This window comes from Heloderma suspectum, chromosome 4 (assembly GCF_057233095.1).
Source record: "Heloderma suspectum isolate Gila_16-S chromosome 4, 16-S_ref, whole genome shotgun sequence".
NCBI classification, from domain to species: Eukaryota; Metazoa; Chordata; class Lepidosauria; order Squamata; family Helodermatidae; genus Heloderma; species Heloderma suspectum.
Window position 1 is genome coordinate 240,342,787 of NC_139461.1, and position 26,805 is coordinate 240,369,591.

At 44.6% G+C, this 26,805-nt stretch overlaps 1 protein-coding gene across 2 annotated transcripts; it reads right to left on the minus strand.

Annotated features, from left to right (window-relative positions):
* Positions 1-26,387, minus strand: SARS1 (seryl-tRNA synthetase 1). Of its 2 annotated transcripts, none has more exons than XM_084852892.1 (11): positions 26,177-26,387; positions 21,927-21,993; positions 14,969-15,049; positions 8,708-8,866; positions 7,596-7,739; positions 7,216-7,371; positions 5,378-5,599; positions 4,637-4,766; positions 4,096-4,253; positions 2,855-2,984; positions 1-2,028 (listed from the first exon to the last, which is right to left on the minus strand). In XM_084852892.1, the coding sequence occupies exons 2-11, from the start codon at positions 21,930-21,932 to the stop codon at positions 1,871-1,873; spliced, it is 1,344 nt and encodes a 447-aa protein (XP_084709018.1). In that variant the 5' UTR covers positions 21,933-21,993; positions 26,177-26,387; the 3' UTR covers positions 1-1,870. The 2 variants fall into 2 exon arrangements, with proteins under 2 accessions (XP_084709018.1, XP_084709017.1); XM_084852891.1 differs by having other exon boundaries at positions 21,927-21,997.
* Positions 26,388-26,805: the final 418 nt, after the last annotated feature.

The window sequence follows — 26,805 nt, forward strand, 5'->3', positions numbered from 1 at the left end:
TATTGAGATGTCTTTATAGTACAGCTCTCCAAGAACTTTGCCTTCAGGACATATTGACTTAACTCAAGGGAAAACACAACAGACAGACAAACCACCCATTTAAATTAATTTTCCCATTGTGCAATTCATATATTTTTTGAAGGATACATACTGATTACTTGCAATAAAAATATACTGGTTTGCAAACAAACAGAGGCTTTATACAACAAAAGAGCATAATGTAAAATCTTTGGACATTAGGCCAAATACATTAGACAACAGTGAAATAATGGGTTTCTGTTTCTTCTCTGTACCAGTGTATTAATAACGCACATTTGTATAGTACTTTTGAATGCTCAAAATGCTTCCCTTTTATTTACTACCTTGCAATCTTGCACACATGCAAGGACATTAAGCAGAATTATATACTTAAACAACTTAAGTGCCCATAACTTTTTAGAAGCAAGGGCGGAAAAGTGTTTCCCCATGAGATGAAAAGGGAAGCCACAATCCAAAGCTAAGCAAGATTAACTCCCATTGATTTCTATAGGAAAGTAAGCCATGCCCCCCCTAAGACAATAGGACTTAAAATTCTCTGTAGCTGGATTGAACTGCAAATGTCCATACTGACTGACAGTCAGAAATAATAATCTGCCACAACACATGATCTATATTGTATCATATTTTCAATGCTTGCCCTCAACATCAGATATTTTTTCTTTTACACAGAAAACCCGGTTCAACCAAATGTTTTTGACAGAGGGCCATGGATTCAGTTTAAAAGGTTAAGCTTAGACTTTAACATATCGGTTTGTATTAAAGTCAAGGCTGCTTTTAAAGATAAACACTTAACATTAAAAAATTAAAATACAATTTCAAAATCTATTTTTATCAATCCAGTTTTCCTGTCCAACAATTTTATGATCATTTTCCTGGTGCAAAATACAAAAGAAGGGAGTAGGGTGAAAATAGCTGGTTTCCCATCAACCATGTTATATGGTTGGGCATTTCTTTGTGTTGTGCTGTGCAAATACCAAAAATGTATTAAATTCTACCACTTAATTAAACTAGGTGTCTACAGAATTATGAGAAATTGTGATAAATTGAAGATGCAAGTCAAATTATATAGAATATCTAAGATAGAAGACATGGATGATACAACACTGATACAGGAAAAAATGCATAGGTGTTTTAGGAGATATACTGCTAATAGACCAATACTAAAAATTCCTATTAAGCTGGACTTTGTTAGCTGTCAAATCATATCAGCTTCACCTACACATCTGTGCAAAACAGTCTGTTCCACAACTGAGCAAACACAAGTAATGTTCTTAAACTAAGAGATCCAAAAAATGCAGAAGTAATAAAATACAAGGCAGGAAAGTGTCCATTTTTATGTTTTATTCACTGAGTCCCACCAAATCAGATAAAATCCTATGATTATGCAAAGATTATGTCTTGACAGCAAAATTACATAAGTGCCTATACTTATTTTCCCTTTTGATCTTTGCTTTACCCTGTCATGTTTCTGCTATACAGAGATTTTCAGCGAAAGAACATTATAGGGCACTTTGTTCCCTCTGTTTGGATTTGCAACTAGGAGTTTGGACAGATAATTAACATAATTTAAGAAATAAAACTGCTGGGGAAATAGTCGGCACCTGCAGTGCTTTTCACATTCAAACTTCAGACAAATACCAGTGGATTCTCATAGCCACCATAGGAAGTGTCACCTTCCTGTGGTACAGAGGGTAGAAGCCGAGATGAAAAAAAGTAACTTGTCCATGGTGATAGGAGGGATGACACAAAGCAGCAATTCATATCCAAGAGCCCCCCTCAGTGTTACACACTAAACAGCGCAACCTCAGTAAAAGTAACATGAGAAGTTGCTTCAGGAACTGTTCACATCCATGCTCTGCATCTTCCCTTCCAGAGCACAGTCTCCATCAGCTGATTTCTTTTTGCCTCCCTCATGCTGTTTCTTCTGCTTCTTGGAAAGTTCTTGATCAATAGGAGCAGGTTTCACAAATTTTATCATTTCTTTTAGGCCTAAAGAGAAGATGAAGAGTAGATAAAACACAGATGTGCTAAACTTCCATGAAGTGAATGGGTCATATTTAAAAATGACCTGTTGACATCAATGATTTCAGTGGGTCTACTCAAAGTATGATTAATTCTGGATCCAATCCAATGTCAACAAAGATCCTTCTCTCAGACCATTAATTTTTCCATTCTCACAAACTAAACCATCCTTTCACACAAAGTCATCTTGATTGTTTGCCTCATGTCCCTGGACTTTGGTAAGTACACCAGGACAGTGCATCCAAGCTTACCCTCTCTTCCCATACAAGGACCACACCTAACAGGATAGGCTACAACCACTGGGAATCCTCCCTCCCCCAGGCTTGCATATACTGCTCCTTGGGCAGGAGGCTAGCACTCAAAGGAGCATGACAGAGCTTCTGAAACTTCTATGTTTCAGTAAAAATAGTAGATATAATATATTCTTTGGTGTAGAATGGTCTGGTGTAGAGAGGAAACAAGAGTACAAATTATATACTATGTAACTCTTTGCTCTAGAGCAGGGGTAGGCAGAAGATAGAACTCCAGATACTTTGGACTTCCCACTCCCAGAAGCTCCTGTCAGCATGGCCAATGATCAGGAATGCTGGTGAAGTCCAAAAGATCTGGAGATCTACTTTCTGCCCAACTCTGCTCTAGAGGAAAATTGTCATAATTGCTGTATTGCTTGAAAAGGGCACCACAATTCTGGAGGACAGTAGATGGACTCAGACAACCAAGACAGTTTGATGGAACAAAATGCAGATTTATAGATGGTGGTAGAGGGAGGGTCACTAGCATTTTCCATTAATACCTGGTGGCATGAAGTCCCTTAATTTCTCTGGTACAACAATTCCTTCCTCTGTCTGATAGTTCTCCAAGATGGCACAGATAGTGCGTGTTGTGGCACACATTGTGGCATTGAGCATATGTACAAATTCCACCTATGAGGACAAAAACGGTTACGTTCTAAATATTCCCCAACAAGCTAAACAGCTGTTAGCAAGCACATCTTTGGGAAGGCTAAACACCATCTCCAAAGATACCCGCCATTCTGTTACCCAGTTACCAGGACTGGCGTAATGTTCAATCTAACATATACTTGCTCTGATTTAGAAACAGTACAACAAACAGTGACTGGGTTCGGACGACTGCAGGGGTGCAAGAACCCATCATGGCTTCTTCCCCCTCCCCCACGCAACCGCAATTTGCATAATTACCCGCAATGCAGTGCAGGCTGCCATGTCGACAAACCCGGTGTGGTGCATGGTGGGGGTGACTTCTTACCCATGCCACAACCCATGGCTTGCAGTACGGGTTGTGGGGTGGATGAGAAGCCACCCCCGCTGCGCACTGCAACGGGTCCAGATGACACAGTAACCTGTGCTGCATCACGGGTAATTGTGCAAATGGCAGGGGAAGAAGTCACGATGGGTTCTTTGCCCCCGAGATCCTCCGAACCTGGCCATTCCCTGGCTAACCAACCATTCTGCAACAGACTTTCTTATCTACAATATTTGGAAACAATAAGGTAGGTATAATTTAGGTGTCCAAATTTAAAGAATCTAACCTTTATTAATTTTGAAAACAATTTCCTAAACTTTGTAGTATTAGCTAAATCCCTATTGATATAAAAGCTTAAGAATTCAGAAACAGATACGGAGAACCCAATCTTTATTATTTCAAGTTCCCACTCTCTTCATAATTTTGAAGAATTACATTTTAATTTTTTTCAGATTTGCAATCCTAGGGCTCCCAGTCGCCTCAGTAAGCTAGAAGTCTTAACAGGTGAGGAGACGGTTCTCAAGCCAAAAATGATGTTATTCTGCTAAATCTCCAGGGCCAATCATTTCCATGGCAAGGATTCAAAGTGGTAATCTTTGGGGCAGCCACCTCAAATGCAGAATCAAAAAGAGTCATGCGGATGTTTCTTAAAGGCTATGGCATTTAAGTAGCAGCAGTGAAGCCAAGAGAAAAGGATTATTGACTAAAGAACCAGGATACATGAGATGATGCTCTGGGAGAATTTCACAACTAAAATGCAATGCTACCTACTTTGTCCATCATCTTCTTGGTTTGCCCATAGCGGATCCGTAGCCGACGTGCCTGGTAGTCAGTGCAGTTTGAGCAAGAAACAAGTTCACGGAAAGCTCCTGAACCGGGGAACCATGCCTCCAGATCTAGCTTCTTACTGGCAGCGTGATTTAAGGAGCCTGTAATACCAGGAGGCAATATTCAGGCACCACTTTAGTATGGTGATAAGTGGTTCCCCTTTAGTTTAGGGGAACTAAAATATGTGACTTCTCCCACCCCACTAGTAGCTTTGGAGCTATAGAATGAAAGCAAGAGTGACAAGGAGATCTATGATCATTTTCCCCCTGATTAACCAGTCTGAGAACTAAACATGAGTACATGGCTACATGCTTGAATACTACAGGTCTTACAGTCATGGAGGAAAATACATTAAGTTAAAAATAACCAGAGATTAAGGCTGTAATGCTGTGCCCACCTAGTAGGGAATAAGCCTCAGGGAGACTTAGTTCTGACCAAACACACATAGAGTCAGGCAGTAAACAATTTAGGGATATGCCTGTACCTGAAACAATATTCACAATGTGATAAGGGATGCCCAGAGACTGATAGAACTCTTCAGCAGTTGCAATCATCTCCTCAAACATCTCCCAAGACTTGTTATCATGAGGTGATGCATAGACAAACTGCTCAATCTAGAAAACGTCAAGAAAAGTGGAAACAAACTTAAGAGTGCAGGAGACACAAAAAAGAGAAATACAGTATTTTATTTTGTTAGTTCCAAACAAAAACAACCTGAATGTAAGCATAACAAACCGTTTTACCCCCTCACCCTAAGACAGCTTTCTCCAACATCCAGATGTTTTGTACTGCAACTCTCATCAGCCACAGCCAGGATGGCCCATCATCAGGAATGCTGGGAGTTCCAGTCCAAAGCATCTAGAGGGCACCAGGCTGGGGAAGGTTGCTCTAAAACAACCCATTGCATTTGCTATCTGCAACACTGAATAGCAATCCTTGATAGAGATGAAATATAAGTGTAAATTAGATACCAGAATATGCCACTTATGTTGTTCTGTGTCTTGGGATCACTTGCCCAGAACACAGAACATCAACATCAAGCCTCCGACATCAGCTCCTTTGGGATAATGCTGGGTCCCTCTGCTTCATATTCTTTCTAAAGTGATACTGGAATGGATAATCATGTGGGGGGAAGAATAAGTGCAGCCCCTCTCCCTTGTACTTAGTACCCAGAACAATCTTCCCAGCAAAGTTAGCTGATTAATAGCTTTTGCCATTGCACTACCTTTTCAAATTGGTGCACCCGGAAAATGCCTCTAGTATCACGGCCATGTGAGCCAACCTCCTGGCGGAAGCAGGTCGACAGCCCAGCATATCTGATGGGCAGATCCTCTGGCTTCAGCCATTCATCCCTGTGCAAAGCTGCAATGGGCTGTTCAGATGTAGCAATCAGATATTTCTCATCAATGGTATTATCATCACTCTTCTCACTGCCTTTGCCAAGTACCTAAGAAGTAGAAGAAGTTAGTACATCAGACCACAGCAGTAAGTTGCTGTTTATATACATGAATTGGTCCATTTCAAACAAACAGCAGCTTTCATAAAGCAGAACAAAAAAACAAAAAACTCATGTGCATGCACCACTACAGTTAATACAAATATTCTTACATATTTAAAATATCATTATAAAAGACACATGGACAAGTGTCGGGATTCTGGGATGGGTAGGCATTGCGTCAGTCAGTCCACACTCAACTGCTGTCACTGTTTATAAATGCCTGCATCCCTTCTGTGTGAATTTCTTCCCCTCTTCAGCCTGCCAACTCTCTCTGCAGCCCATTCTGTTGTCTCTCCAAAATCTTTATTTTCCACAGAATGAAGGGAACTGATAGGCTACAAAGGGAAGTCAAACAGAATCAAGCTCACTTTTGAGCTCTGGGAAACACCAATGTTCATAGACAATGCTTTAGTGGGCCCTTCCAATGAATGAGGCCCCTGTAGACTAGCAGGTTGCTTAGCTACCACTATCAGCAATGCAATTTCCATATGAAAACTTCACTAACCACCCCCCATCCACGCCCCCCCCAATACTTTAGTACTTCATGGGGGCTTTTTAGAAGTAGATTAGAGAATGTGAGAGACATGACAGGATACCTGCTGTAGGAATAATGATAACAGTCCCGTTAACCTACCAGCCCGACAGTCCTTTTCGTCATAAATTATTAGAACTGACTCATTCATAGTAGAAGAATTTCTTTTAGAGAAAAGTCTGAATCTGTTTGAATCTAAGGACAAATACTGAAATAGCTCTAGTGATCCAGTTGAATGTTTATATCTCACATATTTGAAAGCTCCCACGACTCCATGAAAAATCCGATTATACATGAAGCTTGTCTAGAAGCCCGGGGTGGTGGGGGAGAGGTGTGCATAAAAATCAACATTTAAAAAATCTTCTAAAAAAATCAGGATTTAAATCGGATTTTAAAAATTGAAATTGGATTCATGTATTTTTTAAAATAATCAATAAAAACCTAAATCTCTCTTATTACAGGCTGAATAGGATAGCTGTTCTGTGGTTATGTGGTGGTGGAGATGGGCCAAGCAAGGCAGAGCACCTAGTTAAAACAGTGAAAAAATAGGAAATGATGGTTGGAGGCAGGATAGACATGACCAGTGGAGTAGACTGGGGAAAAAGTGCTGTTGTGTTTATATGTGTGATTTAGTCCTTACCATTCCTAATGTACTACTGCTGCATCTCAGTCTGACACAGGTAATAAATTTTATGTACTATTTCCTATATTATTAACAATCAAGTTATCTAAAAAATTTACACAAAGTATACCTTCCCTCCTGCTGTAAAATGCTGCACTGAATTGTAAATTAACATGCTTTCATGATCACATGTGCACCATTTTTATGAAATATGTGAAGAACTATCAGTGGCAAACTTGATTTAAATCAATGGTTTAAACTCTTGGTGATTTAATTATAAATATAATAAATGCAATAAATAAATAAAACAAATAAATAAATAATTCAATTATTCAAATTGTGCTGATTTAAGTTAATCCACCTTGCAATATAGCGTGTTTCTGAAAGTGTAATCTTTTCTTTACACCTTACCTTGTAGAGTTCTTCATCAAACTGGCTTAGCTGGGCCACTTCCTGCATCACTTCCTTTCTCATGAAGAAGGGGGTATAAACAGGGGTGTATCCTTTGCTGAGCAGTGTCTGCAGGGCATACTGAATGAGAGCTTGCTCTAGAAAAACCAGGGCACCCTACATAATAAAGAAAAAGGGGGGGGGGAGAGAAAGGTGCACAAGTCAACATTCTCTTCCAGAGCCTTCTGAGAACCCACATTTTAAGGGCCTACTGGCAGGAACTTTGTATTCTGACAGTCACATACAGCTCAGGTCCTTAATTCATGCAAGCTGAGGTACCTCTAACTCCTTTCTCTTTCCATGTTCCACAGATGGCAACCATTAAGATTCCAAGTTCTCACCTTGAGAAAGTATCCTCTGCTTCCAGCTACAATGGCTCCCTTTTCACCCTCATAGCCATCCACCATGACAACGAGGTCCACATGAGAGTACTTTTTCCTCACCGTGCAGTCTCCCCATAACTTCTCCACTTTGTTATCTACATCCTACCAGTGTGATAAAGAGAGAAAGTTTTACTGTACGGATTTACTGAACAATCCAACAGAAACCACATCAGTTCTAAACAAGCATCTCTTCAATATTTTTATTTTATTTGTTCACATGCGCAACCTTGTCTGATATTTGGTCGCACAGCGATGCTTAATTAAATTGCCAGAAACCTTCATGTACTGCATTCCCTCCCCACTCGTGGCACACTGTGGTCTGCATCCCAAGGTCTAGTGAGAGAGGCTGGTGTGTGGGTTTATTTTGCCCTGAAAAGAGAGGTGGGATGTGGAGGAAGATTTGATGGTCTTTTGGTCCCCTGCAATGCTGTAGGCTGCTCTGTAAGCCTTTGGGGCTCAAGAGCAGGGTAAAAATGCTTAAACAAACAAAATGAAAACACAGTCTTGTAGCACCTTAAAGACTAACACATTTATTCTTGCATAAGATTGCATGGACACTTCATCAGATGCATCAAGTGTTATCAACAGTTTCCGATGAAACTCTCGCTAACAGTCCATATATCTGATGAAGTGGAATTTGGACCACAAAAGCTTATTCGAGAATAAATGTCTTAATCTTTAAGGTGCTACAAGACTCTGTGTTGCTTATACTGCAATAGACTAACAAGGCTACCCTCTGGAAACTGCTACAACAAAATTAAGTTTATTCCAAGCCAAAATGCTATGTCTGTTTCCCATACATTTTCTAAACAAAAACAGGATTTTGGTCTTGTTTGGGATCTTTTACATGTATGTCTTCCTCCTCTGTGGGGAGCACTGCCTTATGCCTTATTAATGCAAACTGCATTAACTTCTCAACCCCCACTCCAGGGATGCGCTATATCACGCCTTTTCAGCCTACAGTCCCAGCAGCAGAGCATTTTAATACAGATGCACAAGGCTGATACAAGCAGACCACACACTACCACAATGCACATTTATAGTACAAAGGGTGAGGAATTTGCTCCTACCTCATCATTGCTGATAGGCACAGAGGGGTGAAGGAGGTTTCCAATTTCTCTGAGGTTCTCAAACCGCTCTGCTTCCAGCTTCAAGCGTTCTTCATCACACTTCAGTATTGCTTCATCAATCAGAAGACGGACTTTCTTTATTTGGTTTACTTGAAGACCCTGAATGCAAAGGAACCACGGGACATGTTATAATATATATAAAAGCTAACAAGAAAAGAACTTCTCGTGAAAAGAGAAGAACATATTCTGTGTAACTGTACTTCTACTGACTTCAGTTTCATCTTTCAGCTGACGGTCTATCATTACTAAGAACCAATACTGGTTCTATGGGGCTCAAAGGAAAAAGGCAACATCTAGTCTGTCACTAACACAAGCACAATACTGAAGTTGGTTACTAGTTCCCAATTCCTTATTTGAGTTCTTTTGAAGTTTTGCACAGTCAGTAAACTGAGCAAGACCCTAACGTTTAAATGTTCTTACACCACAAAATAAGCTTAGCCCTACTTCATATTATATATCTCCATAATCGGGAGACTGTCCCCTTGAAGATGAACAATAATTCTCTCCAATCAAAGCAGTTCAGTCTGGCCCAAGGCTTTAGCTGTGCATAGGGCATTGTTAATCATGGCACACCATGGCAATAATAGCCAAAATACAAAGAAAGGAATAAGGATGTGTGGCTCTGCATCCCAAAGAAAGCTTTGGGCTACCTCAAATCATAGACCCACACATCCAGCAGTGTCCTCTATACGATGGCACTGAGTCCAGACTGGCTCAAATGTGTGAGATTATGATTTGGGATAGCCCACAACTTAATTTGGGGTGTACAGCACCAGTTCCTTTTTCTTTTTTTACTTATTTTGGCAATATATGATGCTGTGTGCCATGCCTGGCAGTGTGCTGCATGCACAAAAAGCTTTTGGCTGGATGGGACACAATGCCAACTTGTAGGAAAGAACAGGAAGCTGCCAGAGAAACATTCAACTTGTCACACTTGGCGTGAGTCTCCCGGTCCTATTGTACGTGCCGCCCTCATGCTGACAGCCTCCACTGCAGATTCCTCCTCAGATCAGCAGACCAGGAGAATGCGACCCCAGGGCTGAAGGACACCTCTAGTTTACAGGTGCCGTTGGACACTAACTGGCCTGCAGCAGCCCTAGCACCAATCAGCACTGCTCAGCCCAGCTGCAGCTTCCTCTCTTTCAAATACTGTGGAGTACAAATCATGAGAACTATGTTGGTGTCCCCATGAGTAAAATGGGAAATAAGCAGCCTGCCTTTACCATCCATATAGATGAGCCTGATGGCCAGCATGCAGAAGACGCTGCCCTAGGTGAGTGAGTGCATGAATTGGGGTGGCCCAAAGCTTAATTTGGAGTGCAGAGTCCCAGTTCCTTATTCTTTTCTATGTATTTTGACTATTATTGGCATGGTGCACCGTCCCCACACTAAACAGATTTGAGGTTATCAAAACAACCCAAGTCCACGTGTGAAAGAATGATAGTTTACTGATGGAAAATGGATGCATATAATAAAAGAAAAGCTTACACATGCCCTTCAATTGGTAGATCACAACCCCCTCAGTTGGTGTTGCATTGGTTCCCTTCTCTGGTGAGAACAGATAGCAGGCCGATCTGCCCAGGATTTTATGGGGTTTGCCTGACTGATTCAAAGACTGTCACAAGGCACACATACCTCCCTCCCTCCACCATGGAGGAGAAAGGGGGGAGTGTCTTTCTCTCTTGGCAGGAAAGGAAGTTTCTCACAGCAGAGAAAGGAACATTCTTATCAGCAAGGAAGGTATGAACTGTGCAAGACAGCTACTGTGCATTATCTAGCTTTTATTTATAGCAAAAAGCACTGACCTTCACTGCCCAGCTATGAAAACCAACTCTGACTTTATAATAGTTGCCAACTGCTCTACCAAATAAGTATACATACACTACTGCATATGACTCTGTGTAAGTTCACACCTGACTCCTTGCCATTCTTCCAAAACCAAATCCAATACACGTGCCATGCCCGACAGCATGTTGTACATGCATAAAAGCACTGGGCCAGATAGCAGTCAGTGCCACTAGGGGCTTCTTTCTCAAAGATCTGTTGCACTTCTGTAAACCTTGAGGTTCTTCCGATCCTGCTGGTACCTCACTCTTGCGCACGCATATATAGCCAAAATGGCACTAAGGATCCACACTTGAAGAATGAGTTCACTATTACTATATAGGATCCTCTCACTTCAGAGATTGCCTGCTTAAAAGAAGTGCCAATTCACATACAAAGACCATACCTGCCTTTTCACTTTGTAAAATATTTGTGATTAAGAATTGGTAATGTAACAAGCTATATGGAAATAACTTATTAAAATACGTTTACCCACACCTTTTATCCCTATGGGACTCTCGGGGCAGCTTACGATTCAAACATAAAACTACCAGAACAGTTAAAATAACTTATCAGCCACAGAAACAACACCAAAATCCAAAACAGCAACCAGATCAAGAACCTAGAGCAGTCAGAGTTAGCAAGCATTTCCATAAACTGCACACCTAAATGAAAACATCTTGGCCTGCCACCCCAAAGAGGTATTAAATGAGGTCTCCCAGGGCAAAGTCCCACAGTCATAGTAGAGTAAAACTGAAAATAAAGGGTACATAAAATTTACTGTTCAGATCTACATCTTTTATAGTGCCTGTAGTAGTAGCTGCAAAGCTGTCGCATGAGACAGAAATCCTGTAACCCTGGATTTTACAAAGATGACAGATGCGAGATGACCAGCAGCTGGTGGCTGGAAAAAAGCTTGTGCTAGGCAGGAGACATAGCTTTTTCTGTTTCTTAATGCAGCTGCATGGACAATACAGTCTGCGCCTCCCACTGAAGCCCTGTGTTAGCTTATCTACTTCCAGAGTAGCAGCAGCAGGAGTGAGCCATGTGGGGCTACAGTAGTAAATTTAACTTCTGTCAGATAATCTATAATTTGCTGGTAAATACACACACACATGTTTTGAGCAGTTGTTACAATTATCTTCCACTTTAATCCAAAGAGCTCAAGATTGCATACACGATTCTCCCCTCCCCATTTATCTTCACAACAACTCTGTGAAGTAGGATAGACTGAGAGCAAGTGACTGGTCCAAAGTCACCTAGTGATTTTCATGGTCAAGTATAGATTTGAACCTGGGACTCCCCAGTTCTAGTACAGCATACTAAGCACTACACAAATTTTGAAACCAGGAAAACTAAAGTTTCATTATAAGGAAAGTCTATTTACAAAAAAATATTTTGCATAATGCTGATTATAAGGGATATAGCCTTGGTTTTCACAGTCCTCAGGGTTATTAGGCATATTGAGAAGCCACACCATCTGGTCCAGCTTCTATTTTAGACTCCCCCAGTCTGCTAGCTGGGGATGATGGGAGCTGCAGTCCAACACATCCTGAGGGCACCAGTTTAGAGAAAGCTGTTCTATTTTATTCAGCAGTTCACTGTTCCCTCACTGGCACTTCAAATATAATGCTGCTGATCTAAAATTGTGCTTTGTTGAAGAGGGAACAATCAATGAACTCAAGCACTCATCCTCTTGTGCACCCAGCTTGAGCAACTTCCTGGCTTGTTAAACCAGGATCAAACCCTGTTTTGCAATCCTCGTTTATACGCAGTGTTTAAACCACAGTTTTCTGGTTTGGGTGTCATGGATACTATGATTTGACAAACCAGAAAGATTCCGCACAAGCTGGGCACATAAGAGGAGGAGGAGGGAGTACTTGAGCATGTTCCTGCTCCAACAAACAACTATTTCTTGGAGCAGCAGTGTTATGTCTGAACCAGGCCAATGCAAAAAATGACCCAATGGTAGGATGTAGTTAGAAAGGCTTTTTAAAATCCAGTTCAGTGAGGCCAGTAGCTGACGCACACGCCTCTGTGTTTTCCTCATGACTAATTATAACCCAAGATCTTCCCCAAAAACAAAAAATCGAGTTAATTTCAGGAGCCCACAGAATCCCTTTTTGGATTTCTCTGGGCCACCAACTTAACAATCATACTTAACCTAGGATAACAATTCAGCAAAATGCAGGTGGCTGCATTTGGAAGCCTTAAGTGTAGTACACACAATAAAAGCCCAGCGTACTAATAATAGCCTCAAAATCCAAAGCAAAACACACGAATTGCAACAAAATTATTTTCAAAATATAGTGTTACAGAAATGGACTGAAACTATATCCAGAAATGCTTGCACAGTGGGGTTTAATTGTATTACTGTAATGAGGGCCAGGCAAATCCATTACCAACTTTCCTAAGTGCAAACATCACATGTTGGCACGGTCTACCTGTTCTTTGAAATCTATAAAGGCACCAGTTCTTTTTGAACTTGAAGGAACGCATGTACTGTAGAGGTCTGCCAAACTCAAAATCCTCAGCCTGTACCATAGCACACCACTCACTGGAGCCCATCAGGTGCTAGATTATTGGTGGGGAAGCTATGGCCCTCCAAATGTTATTGGACTTCAACTCCCATCAGCTCCATCCAGCAAGACCAATGGTCAGGAATGTTGGCAGCTGTAGTCCAATGTCTGGAAGGCCACAGATTCCTCATGCTAGATAAACCTGTGCTAGATAAATCACCTGATCTGTGGACCACAAAATCAGACTATTCATCAAGCACCCAGTGGAGAACACGACATGCCTAGTGGCTGTGGAGAAAAATCTAACCTTGCACAGGAAGTAGTCCAAAATGTAAACACTAAGTTCTCAAATATCTCGCTTTTAGTGTTGTTCCTCTAATTATACTACTCCCTCAGAGTATAAACAGTAGCCTCTCTATCAAGAACAGCGATGCCTAGAGCAAAAGTCCCAGAGTGAACAAAATTCACAAAAACTAAGCAAAATCAGCTTGCATCCAACTGACTAAGACAGTATGAAGCACACCGCATCTACAAGAAACCCAACCATAAAAGCTACATAGCTGTATCTCCCATAGGTATTTTCTTTTCTTTTTTTAAGCTCAATGATGCTGTGGGGCAGAGGGAGATTAGCGGAACAGGAAGGTAGTTCTGGGAAAGCAGTTTTTAACCCTTTCACTTTGTGCCATTTCCCTGATCTAAATCCATCTCTCAAGCTTCTATTTGCCCTCTGGGCAGGAAAGAAAATACAAGGACCACACACATGTCTGTATATTTTTCCTGTTGGGGCAAATATGAGCTTCAGGGGCATGGGTGGGTTAGATCAGAAAACGGTACAGGGGAAAGTGGTTAAATGATCTCCCTTAGCATGGCTTCTCCAATCCATTTACCTTCACATTCCCAGTCTCCTTTGACCTAAAATACTCAAGCAGGAGATCTAACTGTGGATCTCCCAGCATCTTGTCTAGTTTGGCCCTTGCTCTTACACAGGCGTCTATATTTCTGCTTGTTGCACTTGCTGTGGCGAGTGAGCCAACACTATGCAGTGACCATAACAAGCTGAATGTTCTTCCTAGCCTTGGAGAGCCAAAGGTGAGTGGCAATCATCCCAGCAGTTGTGTGGCAATCCTACTACTTCCACAGTTCCATGGTCTGGAGTAGACTAGCTGCTGGCTCGACCACACAAGGCCAAGCCCCAAGCCACCCTGCCCCAGACCTTCCTGCTATGGAGCAGGAAAGGGCTTTCTCAGCCTCTGTGCCTGGAGTTCCTTGATTGAGCTGTGGCCAAACAGGGAAGTCCCACAGCTCCCCTTCCCATAGGAAAGGGACACAAGGGAGTTTCATTGGCTGCCACTTAGCCAAGGAACCCAAAGCGCCTCGGCCCAAGTGGGAACCAGGCAGGCAATGTCCAGACCTCTCTTTGCCACGGAGGAGAGAGATGTGGGAGCTTCCTTTGCCACAAACCAGCAAAGGAGTGTGTGTGACAATAATTGTTGGCTTGGTGATCAAGGCCAGTCAAAAATTGTGGGACCCTGCTCTTACACAATGTATCTCAGCCCAGGACACAAGAGAAGTGAAAGAATACACCAATCAACTGATTAACCTGCATAGTACAGAATGACCACAGCTCAAACCATAAAGACCAGTGAGCAGCTGAACAATTAAAGGAACCCAATGGCATAGGAGGATCAGAATGCAATTAACATCTTTCCTAGTTCCACACAAACTCCTTTGACAAACTAAAACCATGTAAGCGAATTGTGTGAGGAAAAAAATTAAACACCAGAGTACATCTTTCACAAATACAATACACTGAAAAACACTGAATAAATAAGTAAAAAAGTGGGAGGAAATAACTTACTACTAAGATATCTGCTGTGAGATCATCAAGATTTTGTGCATTTTCTGGAATGTGGTCATCATTTCCCACTGGCTCTTTTTTCTGTAAATGGGGATATCCAAAAAACAAACAAAACACAATAACCAATTGGCAAGGGAAAAGGTAATACAACAAGAATAATCTTCAAACATCACAGCCTGCAGGACAGACTTGCCCTGAACTCTGTGAACATTGGTTTCCATCTGCACAAAAATAATTATAATATGAAAATTTAATATTAAAATGCTTTAAAAATAAACTGAGAATATTATCCCTTTCTAGACTTTTATAAAAATTAAAATTACTCAAACTGAAAGATACTGAACTGGAAGACTGTAGAGGGCTACTTAGATAATTAAAAGAGAAAACAATATGGCTAACAAATGATTTCACTTTTCATAACCTCACTGAAAGGGCCACAGTTCAGTGGTAGAGCACATGCCCTGCATGCAAAGAGTCCCAGGTTCAATTCCCAGCATCTCCAGGTAGGGCGGGAAAAACTCCTGCCTTAAACCCTGACTGCTGCCAGTCAGTACTAGATGGGCCAGATGGCCCAGTATAAGGCAGCTTCCTATGGTTTACAAACATGACAATTTTAAACAATTTTGCAGCTTATTCTTAAGTTGTAGGGAAAGAAATGCATCGGGCATTATATCTGTATTTTTGCATTCAGTGAGCAAATTACAGATGCCTGTCCTTGACCCATGCTGTAAACAACATGGGTCAAGGATTTTTTCTTAAAACCTGCCTCCACTGTACCCAGTTCCAAAGGGTATCCAATCTCATCATGGTGGAGAAAATGAAGTGGCTAATATGTTTCCCTTTTCAGCTGGGGGAAAATATCACTGCCTGTACAAATTTTAAGATGACAATGGGATGAATTCTGCTTGACAGCTTCTGTGTTTTTGAAGTACTGTATTGCAATGTTCTATTTATTATTTATTTATTAAATTTATTAATCGCCCAGTCACTCTGGGCGATGTACAACATATAATAAAACAGTTTGAAACAATACAATTCTACAATAAAAACATTTTCTAAAATACCCTAACCCACCCCAAATGCCTGCCTGAACAACCACGTTTTTAATGCACGGCGGAAGCTCATTAAAGAGGAGGCATGACGGAGTTCCCTAGGGAGGGAGTTCCACAGAGTGGGGGCCACCACAGAAAAGGCCCTCTCCCTCATCCCCACCAGTCTAGCTGTCCTGGCTGATGGGACAGAGAGAAGGCCATCCGAGGCTCATCTTGTTAAGCGGCCTGTCTGGTGTTGCTGGAGGCGCTCCTTAAGATAGGCTGGGCTGGAACCATATAGGGTTTTAAAGGTCAAAACCAACACCTTGAATTTGGCCCAGAAAACAACTGGTAACCAGTGCAACTCCTTCAGCACTAGAGTGATGTGATCTCGCCGGCGGCTGCCTTTAATCAGACGAGCCGCCGCGTTCTGTACCAGCTGCAGCTTCCGAACTGTCTTCAAGAGTAACCCCACGTACAGCGCATTACAGTAGCCTAAACGAGAGGAGACCAGGGCATGTACTACCAACGGGAGCAGATGGTCAGGAAGGAAGGGGCGCAGCTGCCGTATCAGATGGAGTTGATACTGTGCTGTCCGGCTCACAGCTGACACCTGAGCCTCCATGGACAGCTGGGAGTCTAAAATGACCCCCAGGCTGTGGACCTGGTCTTTCACGGGTAGCTGTACCCCATTCAACACCAGGTCAACATCCCCCAGCCTCCTCTTGTCTCCCACCAAAAGTACCTCGGTCTTGTCAGGGTTCAGCTTCAGCTTATTCCTCCCCATCCAGCCACTCACTGTCTCCAGACATTTGGACAGGGATTCTACAGCCAACCTTGGTGAAGATTTGAACAAGAGGTAGAGCTGCATGTCATCCGCATACTGATGACACAGCACCCCAAACCTCCTGATGATAGCCCCCAGCGGCTTCACATAGATGTTAAATAGCATCGGGGAGAGGATGGAACCCTGTGGCACCCCACAAGTGAGCGGCCACAGGTCCGAAACCTCCTCTCCCAGTGCTACCCTCTGGTACCTGCCGGAGAGGAAGGACCAGAACCACCGCAAAACGGTGTCTCCAATGCCCAACCCCTCCAGGTGGTACAGGAGGATAGCGTGGTCAACGGTATCAAAAGCCGCTGAGAGGTCAAGGAGAACAAGGAAGGCGCATTCACCCCTATCCAGAGCCCTCCTCATATCACCCACTAAGGCGACCAAGGCCGTTTCTGTCCCATGCCCAAGCCTGAAGCCCAACAGAAATGGGTCTAGATAATCGGTTTCTTCCAAGTGTGCCTTCAATTGCATCGCCACCACCCACTCAATCACCTTGCCCAAAAATGGCAGATTTGAGACTGGGTGAAAATTGTTCAGAACTCGGGGATCCAAGGAGGGCTTCTTTAAGAGCAGTCTTATCACTGCCTCCCTGAGGGCTGATGGCATCACTCCCTCCTCAAGGGAGGCGTTCACCACTGCCCTTATCCCCTCACCCAGTCTCTCTCTGCAGCCCATAATGAGCCAAGATGGGCAAGGATCAAGTAAGCAGGTGGTCGGCCTTACAGATGAAAGCACCTTGTCCACTTCATCAGAAGGAAGAAGCTGGAACCAATCCCACAGAACCGGTTTGCCACAGGCCGCCTCTTGCTCACTAACTGTATCCACAGTGTGCGGAGTAACACTCCTTATCCGATCAATTTTATCTGCAAAGTACCTTGCCAAGGCCTCACAGGAGGCCTTAGAATGCTCCAGTGGTTCCGGAGCCACAGGACCAACCAGGCTCCGGACCACTTGGAACAGCCTCCTGGGACAGCACTCTGTAGACGCGATAGAGGCAGCATAATATTCCCTTTTTGCTGCCTTCACAGCCACGTGATAGGCTAAAGATACAGCTCTAGCCCGTGTCTGATCGTCTTTGGAGCAAGACTTCCGCCACCGGCGCTCTAGCCGTCTCACCTCCTGTTTCAGAGTTCGTAACTGCAGATTGAACCATGGTGCAGTCCGAGCTCTGTTCAGGGGGAGAGGGCGTTTCGGAGCCACCTGATCTAATGCCCCAGTGATTGCGGCATTCCAGCCACCCACCAGGGTCTCGACCGAGTGGCCGCTGGCATGCTCCAGAGAATCCCCAAGCGCGTTCAGGAATCCATTTGGATCCATAAGACGCCTGGGGCGGACCATTTTAATGGGTCCTCCACCCCCGCGGAGGGGTTGTGGAACTGAGAAATCTAACGTCACCAGGTAGTGATCTGATCATGACAAGGGGGTGGTGGATATACCCCCGACTTCCATATCACTCCCCACTTCTCCAGAAACAAACACAAGGTCTAGTGCATGACCGGCTACATGGGTGGGCCCAGTTAGAATATGGTGCAGCTCCCAGGAAGCCATGGTCTCCATGAAGTCCCGAGGTGCTCCTGTGAGGATGGCCTCCGAATGCACATTGAAGTCCCCCAACACCAATAAGTTAGGGGACTGTACATGCACATCAGAGACCACGTCAAGTACCTCAGCCAGGGAGTCAGTCGTGCAGTGGGGTGGATGGTACACGAGCAGAATCCCCAGACTGCCCTTCAGGCCCAACCTCCAGTACATGCACTCAGCAGCCTTGGTCCCCCGGAGAGGGGGTCTGGTGAAAACCAAGGACTCTTGGTAGATAACAGCCACTCCCCCTCCCCGATCCCCAGCCCTCGGCTGCTGTGCATACGAAAATCCAGCTGGACACATGGCCGCAAGAGTTGGAGCAGCAGCCTCGGCCAGCCAGGTCTCCATAATACATACCAGGTCTGCACCCTCGTCCAGGATCATGTCATGGATGAGGGAGGTTTTCTCGGTAACAGACCTGGCATTGCAGAGCAGCAAACGAAGGCCAGAAGATGGAGTCACGCCTCCCCCGGCCTGCCTTTGGCTCTGGACAGGCCTAGAGCAGGGGACAGATACTACACATCTCTCCCTTGTTCCCCTTACCTGGCATGGTCTGCCCCTAGCGCTCCACCAGCACCTGCCGCCCAGCCTTGGTATGTTCTGGCCCCCAACACTCCCCCCACAGCCTCCATCAGGTGGACACATGCCCCCTCACTCCCGCCTATCAGGCAGGCTACCCACCCCTAAAAACACAACAGAATCCCCCAGAAATTAAAATACAACAACTAAAAAATCCCCTTAAAAATAATGCCAGGCAGAAGTCCGCGAGGAAGGCCTGGTGTTTTGTAGCGGCGGCAGCAGCAGGCCCGGCAGCAGCAGGCACACCTCTTCCCCCGGTGGTGGTGTCTTCTCCTGCAGGCCCTGGCTCTCCCAGGCCACCTCAGCCAGCCAGCTTATGTAGCCCCTCCAGGGAGGGACAGGTGGAAGCAGCACAGCTGGCTCGGTACCTGGGGGCCTGGTCCTGCAGGGACTGGCAGTCTGCCAGGCAGAAGTCCGCGGGGAAGGCCTGGTGTTGGTGGTGGTGGCGGCAGCAGCAGGCCCAGCAGCAGCAGGCACGCCTCTTCCCCGGTGGTGGTGGCTTCTCCTTCAGGCCCTGGCTCTCAAATGAATGGTAGAGTTGACTATTCTGCCTCAATACCACCCTCACCCTCTTTCCCCCATTGCTGGTTAATGAAATAGTGTAAGAAATAAACAAACATGGAATCTCCCAGTTTGTCAAGCCAATTATTTCTCTGATGTTGCTTGTCATACCACCAAACTACATACCACATCATCTGTCAAACATGGTGGAGGCAGTGTTATGGCATGGGCATGTATGGCTGCCAATGGAACCGGGTCACTGGTGTTAATTGATGACCTGACTGCTGATAAAAGCAGCAGGATGAATTCAGGGCCCGAAATATTGGAACAAGGATAACTGTTTTGGCAGATGGCCTCTGTACACCACCACACTGAAGTTGAAAGGAAACACACCCAGATGGGAGCGAAGTCAGGACTTTCAGCTGTAATTCAAGGGGGTTGACAAAAGTGGGGCACTAACCATTCAGGAAGGACAGCCAGTGGCATACACACACACCCATCATTGGTGGCTCAGAAGTAATGGAACAAATTAACATCATTTCAAACTGAAGGATCGCCTTTAATACCTGGATGAAAATCCTTTGCAGTCAATGACTGCCTGAAGTCTTGAACCCATGGACATGACCCAATGCCAAGTTTCCTCCCTTGAGATGCTTTGCCAGGCCTTTACTGCAGCTGCCTTCAGCTGCTGCTTGTTTGTGGGTCTTTCTGCCTTCAGTCTTGTCTTCAGTAAGTGAAAAGCATGCTCTATTGGGTTGAGATCAGGTGACTGACTTGGCCATTGAAGAACATTTATTAATTTATTTATTTATTAAATTTATTAATTGCCCATATGGCTGGTCACCCAGCCACTCTGGGCAATGTACAACATATAATAAAACAGTTTAAAACAATACAATTCTACAATAAAAACATTTTCTAAAATACCCTAACCCACCCCAAATGCCTGCCTGAACATCCACATTTTTAATGCACGGCGGAAGCTCATTAAAGAGGGTACATGACAGAGTTTCCTAGGGAGGGAGTTCCACAGAGTGGGGGCCACCACAGAAAAGGCCCTCTCCCTCATCCCCACCAGTCTAGCTGTCCTGGCTGATGGGACAGAGAGAAGGCCATCCGAGGCTCATCTTGTTAAGCGGCCTGTCTGGTGTTGCTGGAGGCGCTCCTTAAGATATCATCCCACTTATTTGCCCTGAGAAACTCTTGGGTAGCTTTTGCTGTATGTTTTGTGTCATTATCCATCTGCAATATGAAGCGGCGTCCTAACAGTTTGGCAGCATTCGGCCGAATCTGAGCAGAAACTATAGCCCTATACACTTCAGAATTCATTCTGCTGCTTTTATCAGCAGTCAGGTCATCAATAAACACCAGTGTCCCGGCTCCATTGGCAGCCATACATGTCCATGCCATAACACTGCCTCCACCACGTTTGACAGATGATGTGGTCTGCTTTGGATCATGAGCTGTTCCTTTCCTTCTCCATACTTTTCTCTTCCCATCATTCTGGTACAAGTTCATCTTGGTTTCATCCGTCCAAAGAATCTTATTCCAGAACTGGGCAGGCTTTTTTAGGTGTTTGCTGGCAAAGGCTAATCTGGCCTTTTGGTTCTTGAGCGTTACCAGTGGTTCGCACCTTGTTGTGAAGCCTCTGTGTTTACGTTCATAAAGCTGTCTCTTGACTGTAGACGTTGACAGTGACATGCCTACCTCCACAAGAGCATTCTTGACCTGGCTAGATATTGTGAAAGGGCTCCACCATGAGCAGAATTCTGTGGTCATCCACTTTAGTTGTCTTCCATGGTCTTCCAGGCCTTGCTGAGTTGCTGAGCTTGCCAGTTAATTCCTTCTTTTTCAGGATGTTCCAAACTGTTGCGCTGGCCACTCCCACTGTTTTTGCTATCTCTCTGATGGGTTTATTTTGTTTCCTCAGCCTAATGATGGCCTCCTTCACTCGCTTGGACACCTCTTCGGACCTCATGTTGGGAGTTCCAGTGAACAGCTACCAAATGCAAATGTAACACTCAGAACCACCTCCAGGCCTTTTATCTGCTTGATTGGTCATGGGGTACCCAGGAAACAGGCCACACCTGGCCATGCAGCTGCTTGCCAGCCATTCATTCCATTACTTATGAGCCACCAATGATGGGTGTGTGTATGCCACTGGCTGTCCTTCCTGAATGGTTAGTGCCCCACTTTTGTCAACGCCCTTGAATTACAGCTGAAAGCCCTGACTTCGCTCCCATCTGGGTGTGTTTCCTTTCAACTTCAATGTGGTGGTGTACAGAGGCCAACTGTCAAAACAGTTATCCTTGTTCCGATATTTCTGGCCCTGACTGTATTTCCTATCACAGTTCATCGTAAAGCAAAATGTTATACATCAAAGTAGCTTTGATGAGATGACCAACCAGACTGTAACTTCAATAAATCGCACCTTCATTTTCTCGCCTATAGTTCTGCTGCACAAGTTCTTCAGTTTGTTCAGATTGTCTGCACGAAATCTGCCTAAAAAAAAACATTTGAATAGTAGTAAAAAAACACTACAGTGCCAAGCTTCTCAACACAATCATAAGTCTACTGGGCTACCTGGTTGCTACTGCTGTGGGTATTAGCATAGATTAAAATAAGTTCTTTTGTCAAACAGCAGATGGAGAAAGTAGAAAAATTTAGAAAATGCATTCAGTAATTAGCATCAAAACTAGAAAAAAGAGCAACAAAACTAGAAAATGAACAATACAGTAAGTGCAAGACATCACTACTGCCTCTCTCACTCACACGCTTCTATTACACAACCTTAGTTTTATTGTGTGCTGTTTGGTTTTAATTTTTGTGAACCGCCCAGAGAGCTTCGGCTATTGGGTGGTATAGAAATGAAATAAATAAATAAATAAATAAATAACTCCTTAGAGAAGCCACTTCCCCAATGTAATCTGTTTGCCCACTAATCATCAAATTAATTTTTATTAATTAAAAATATTATAAAAATATTATTATATGAGTATTATTTCATTGCACCATACCTTAAGCCCACTTACTTGAAAGTAATGCTCACTGACTTCAATTAAATTTATTCCTATGTAACGAACTTGGGACTGAGGTGTTTAATCAAAATAAACTGAGCATTCTAAATATATTCCACTAAAATCAAAGTCTTCAGTACATTTAACTGTGAATTTGATTAAACGGACCAAGTCTTAATAGAGAAAACCACAACAGCAGCACAAGCATGGACATTCAGATAGTTCCCTATTGGATCTGTGAAGAGTTTCAAACTTGGGTCCTGAAACACAGATTAAGATGATCTCACAGTGCTGATCAGAACAAGGGAAGGGGCCATCAGCTTAATCATATCACTTCATTCTTCCCCATCTAACAGATGACTAGTACTGCTCTGCTATGGGGTGTGTGCAGAGCTATGCCATGTTTTCACACATTAACTGGAGTGATGATATACAGCCTAGTTCACAAATAAAAGACTACTACTAGATATTTTCACAAAAATATATCTGATGCTTCATTAAAATATTAACAATGCTATCTTATGTTGAGTATGAAGCTGTACAGTAAACAATAAAAGCTACCCATCCATGAGTTCATAAAGTATTATTGGAAGTGACAGCATATACTTTGCCTCCTCACTTCATCAGCATAAGAGGATGCAATTCGGAGGCAAACACAGAAGGCTTCCACTACTAAAAGAAGCAGCTTCTGATTCTTTGCTCCTAACTATCTTTATAAAGTGCAATAAAATAAATTTTAACTTAAATTAAATCATCTCACCTTTTTCTGACATTACAGAGCAATCCTAAATGTGTGTGAGAGCGCACGCATGAGCAAGAGAGAGAGAACATGTGGGTACCCGCACAAGCGAGAGGGGGTGCGGGCAGGCAAGCGAGAGCGTGCGGGTAGCAGGGCAGGAAGGCGAGGGCAGGTGAGACGGAGAGGGGGCATGGACAGCGGGAGAGGGGCGGGCAAGGGAGAGGGGGCAAGGGTGAGGAGGGATGGATCCTCTGTCACTTCCAAATCCCTGCTGGCTTGCTTTACTTTTTTTTAAAAAAAACCCCAAGCAACAGAGGGGGGGATTAGCTACACCAGCTCTAGGCTGGCATCGTTTAAGGGCCAGTTCCAGCTTCATCCTGTCCCTCAGAACATGGTAGATTTACACCTGCAGTGTTTTCCATAGGTGTAAATGGGAACTCTGAGGTAGTTCCCCCCGCCCCCAGCAGAGGGGGACCTTCACCCTATCCTAACCCCTCCTGGGTGACCAAGTAAGGGGCTTAGCCTTGCTGTGCCTGTCTTTTTTGTAATTATTGTGTTTATATTTCTAAATACTGTCCATCTTACTTACATGACTTATTTATAAAGTTAGCAGAAATAAGGGCCCATGTACTTGTTTAGTTTTGATACGAACACTTTATCACATCTTAGACTGTTAGATATTGACACAGACATAGACATACCTATGGCGCAAGGCAATTATACCTGCCTAATTTCCAAGTATACGTTTAAACCAAGGACTTAATTTTTGCTTGAAATGTTACTGAAATGTCTTCATATTCTCATTCTGTTCCATTATTTCAGAAATCCATACTCTCAACAATCCTCACTTTGGGGTCATAACTCAGATTAATTAGCTGTTCTTAAGTCCCAATATCAACTCAACAGTTGCAAGTAGCTACAGTATCCACTGATTTCAATAGACTTCAACATAGCTGATGGAACAATCCTATTGTCGAGGGCTCCTTGGAGGTCTCTCTCAGTCTAATCCAGTAGCCAAGTCCAGACACAGACAAAGGAATTCCTTTCAAAGCTTTATTCTTCTTTTACAACTTAACAACTATACCGATTGCAACTAGATCTGAGCAGCACAGTACCTATGCCCTAAGTTGGAACAGTTGGTCCCCATTTGAAAGGGAATTACTGGCAGACCCCTGAACTTAAGGACTAGGGAGAGTCCCTCCCCTTTTCCCTTGGAGCCTCTGGGCGCAGCCGTTGTTTGCGCACCAACCTGGCACTTCGCCTCCTTTCCGCGCCCTCCATCTGGCGCCGCTCTCTGCGTCTGCGTCGCGCATCCACTAAGTCTGCTATCTGTGCTTGGTCACTCCCTGGACTGCTAACTAAACTAGGAATGCTGGTGGGAGGAATCTCCGTCAGCTGTTGGTCCTGGGAAAGAGAAGCGCACTCCTCTCCCAGGAGCGACTGCTCTTCCTCAGAATCAGAACTACTCTGGGATTCTATGGGCTCAGTGTCCACCCTGACACCTATGCATATTTAGACAGGAAAAAGTCCTACAACTCCCAGCATGCTTCACCCAGCCATATGTATAGAAATGCGCCCTAACTTCCTCTAGTAGGACATGATCTTCAAATATTGTTTTGCTAGTTCTTCACAACTGTGTTCCTTAAGGCATGGGGAGGACACAAAGTAAGATGACATCCCCCTTCTCCAATACCCACTGACTGGGGAGAATTATTAAAAATGAAGACCATGAGAGTATAGTAGCACACACTGAACCTCCATCCAAGTCTGAATGAATGGGAGTTTCTCAGGCACCTGAAGTGACAGACTCATGTCATTTCTTTCACCCATTTCTGGTTAGAGGGTATACAATACATTTTTTAACTAAGCCAAACTGTATAAAGCACTTTGGACTCAGAAAAAGTATTTGCCAGAATTATTCTAAACTGTTAAAAGTATTTTACAGAATTATTTAAAGCTGCTCTTCAATATTAAACTTTCAGGAGGAAAACATACCCCAAAATACAAGCCTCTATGTTTCCTCTCTGAAAAACAAGACAGCAGAAAAAGAGAAAATGAAACCCTACTGAGCTGTGATTTCGCACTGTATGATGATGGTTACAGCAGGATTGCATCAGATTACACAGCACTTGTGCCTGAACAGCATCCTGCCAAATAGTGAGCCCATCAATATAAAGATAATGTGGTCTGAAGTACTGGAAAAGACTGTGGTGGAAAGACGGACCTTATTTCTCACCACACTTTTCATACAGAAAAAAATCCTACCATTTTTTGGTGGTGGGGGGGAATCCTCACCTTTAAGATGGCAAAGCAACAAACAAATCCTAGTACTGGGAAAACAGGGAGTTCCCTATGAGTTCTGAGGAGAAACGGAAGTGCCCGAAAGCCTTCTGAAGGGATGACTCCTCACTTCCTCAGAGTCACCCCAAACCTGCCCTTAGACTGCGTCCAGAACCATACAGCAGGGGGAAACTCCCCAGCTGCTTTGCCGCAGAGCCCCAGCCGTGTCCCTCCCACCCACCCACCCTGTCAAAGCTACTGAGCGGGGCGTGGGGAAGGGTCTCTGTGTGCGCTCAATTCAGACAATGGCAGAGCAGAAAGAGCCGTAAGAAGAGCCGTGCCGGGTCAGGCCACAGGTGTATCTCGTCCCAGCATCCTGCTTCCCACAACGGCCAACCAGGTGCCCCTGGGAAACCCACAAGCAGGACAGCACTGCAAGAGCACCCTCCTCCCCGTGTTCCCCAGGCAGGAGTGCAAGAGCGCCCCAGCAATCGCTACAGAGATATGTATTGTCTCTGGTCCTGGAGATAGTATATAGGCCGGGAGGCTGGCTGGCTGGCAGCCGGGGGCCTCCCTCGTTTTTAAAAGCCCAACCGCCGCCCCACAGCGCACATGCGCCTCGAGCCCTGCGCCCCACACACGCACATCTCCGCCAGGCCCCGTCGGCGGCCACCAGCGCGTCCACGAGAGCCGGGTCCTTGAAGCGCTTGAGCTGCGTCTCCCGCACGAGCTCGGGGTCGCCGCCTTTGTCGGCGCGGAAAAGGTCCAAGTCGAGCACCATGGTCCCCGACGAACACCGCCGACCAGGGGACGGGCGGCGCGGCGGCTCAGCAGCTCCGCTCGGCTTGCGCGAAAGGCGGCACGCGAAGCGGCCCGGAGCACTACGCACGCGCACTGCAGACGCAGCAGGGCGGGGGAGGAGCGGCTAGGAAAAGGGCTGCGCGTGCGCCCGGCTGAATCCCTTCGGAACGGAGGCCGCGAGAGAGCTCGGCCTCGGCGCATGGCGGGTGCTGAAGTCTGAACGCCCCCTAGCGGCCGCCTGAGCCATCGCACTTGGCCCGTCCTCAGGCCGCGGCGGGTTCCTCTGCGAACTGCAGCGCCGGTGGTCTCTCGGTTAGGTAGAGCGGCCTCGGCGGCTCGACGCCGTAGTAGGCAAATCTAACGGGGGCGGACGGGCAGGGGCGTTGCTAGGTTCTTAAAAGATCCGGGGCACAGGCCCGTAACACAAATATGCATACATATATATAATATATATCCAAGTCTAAGCGCACCTC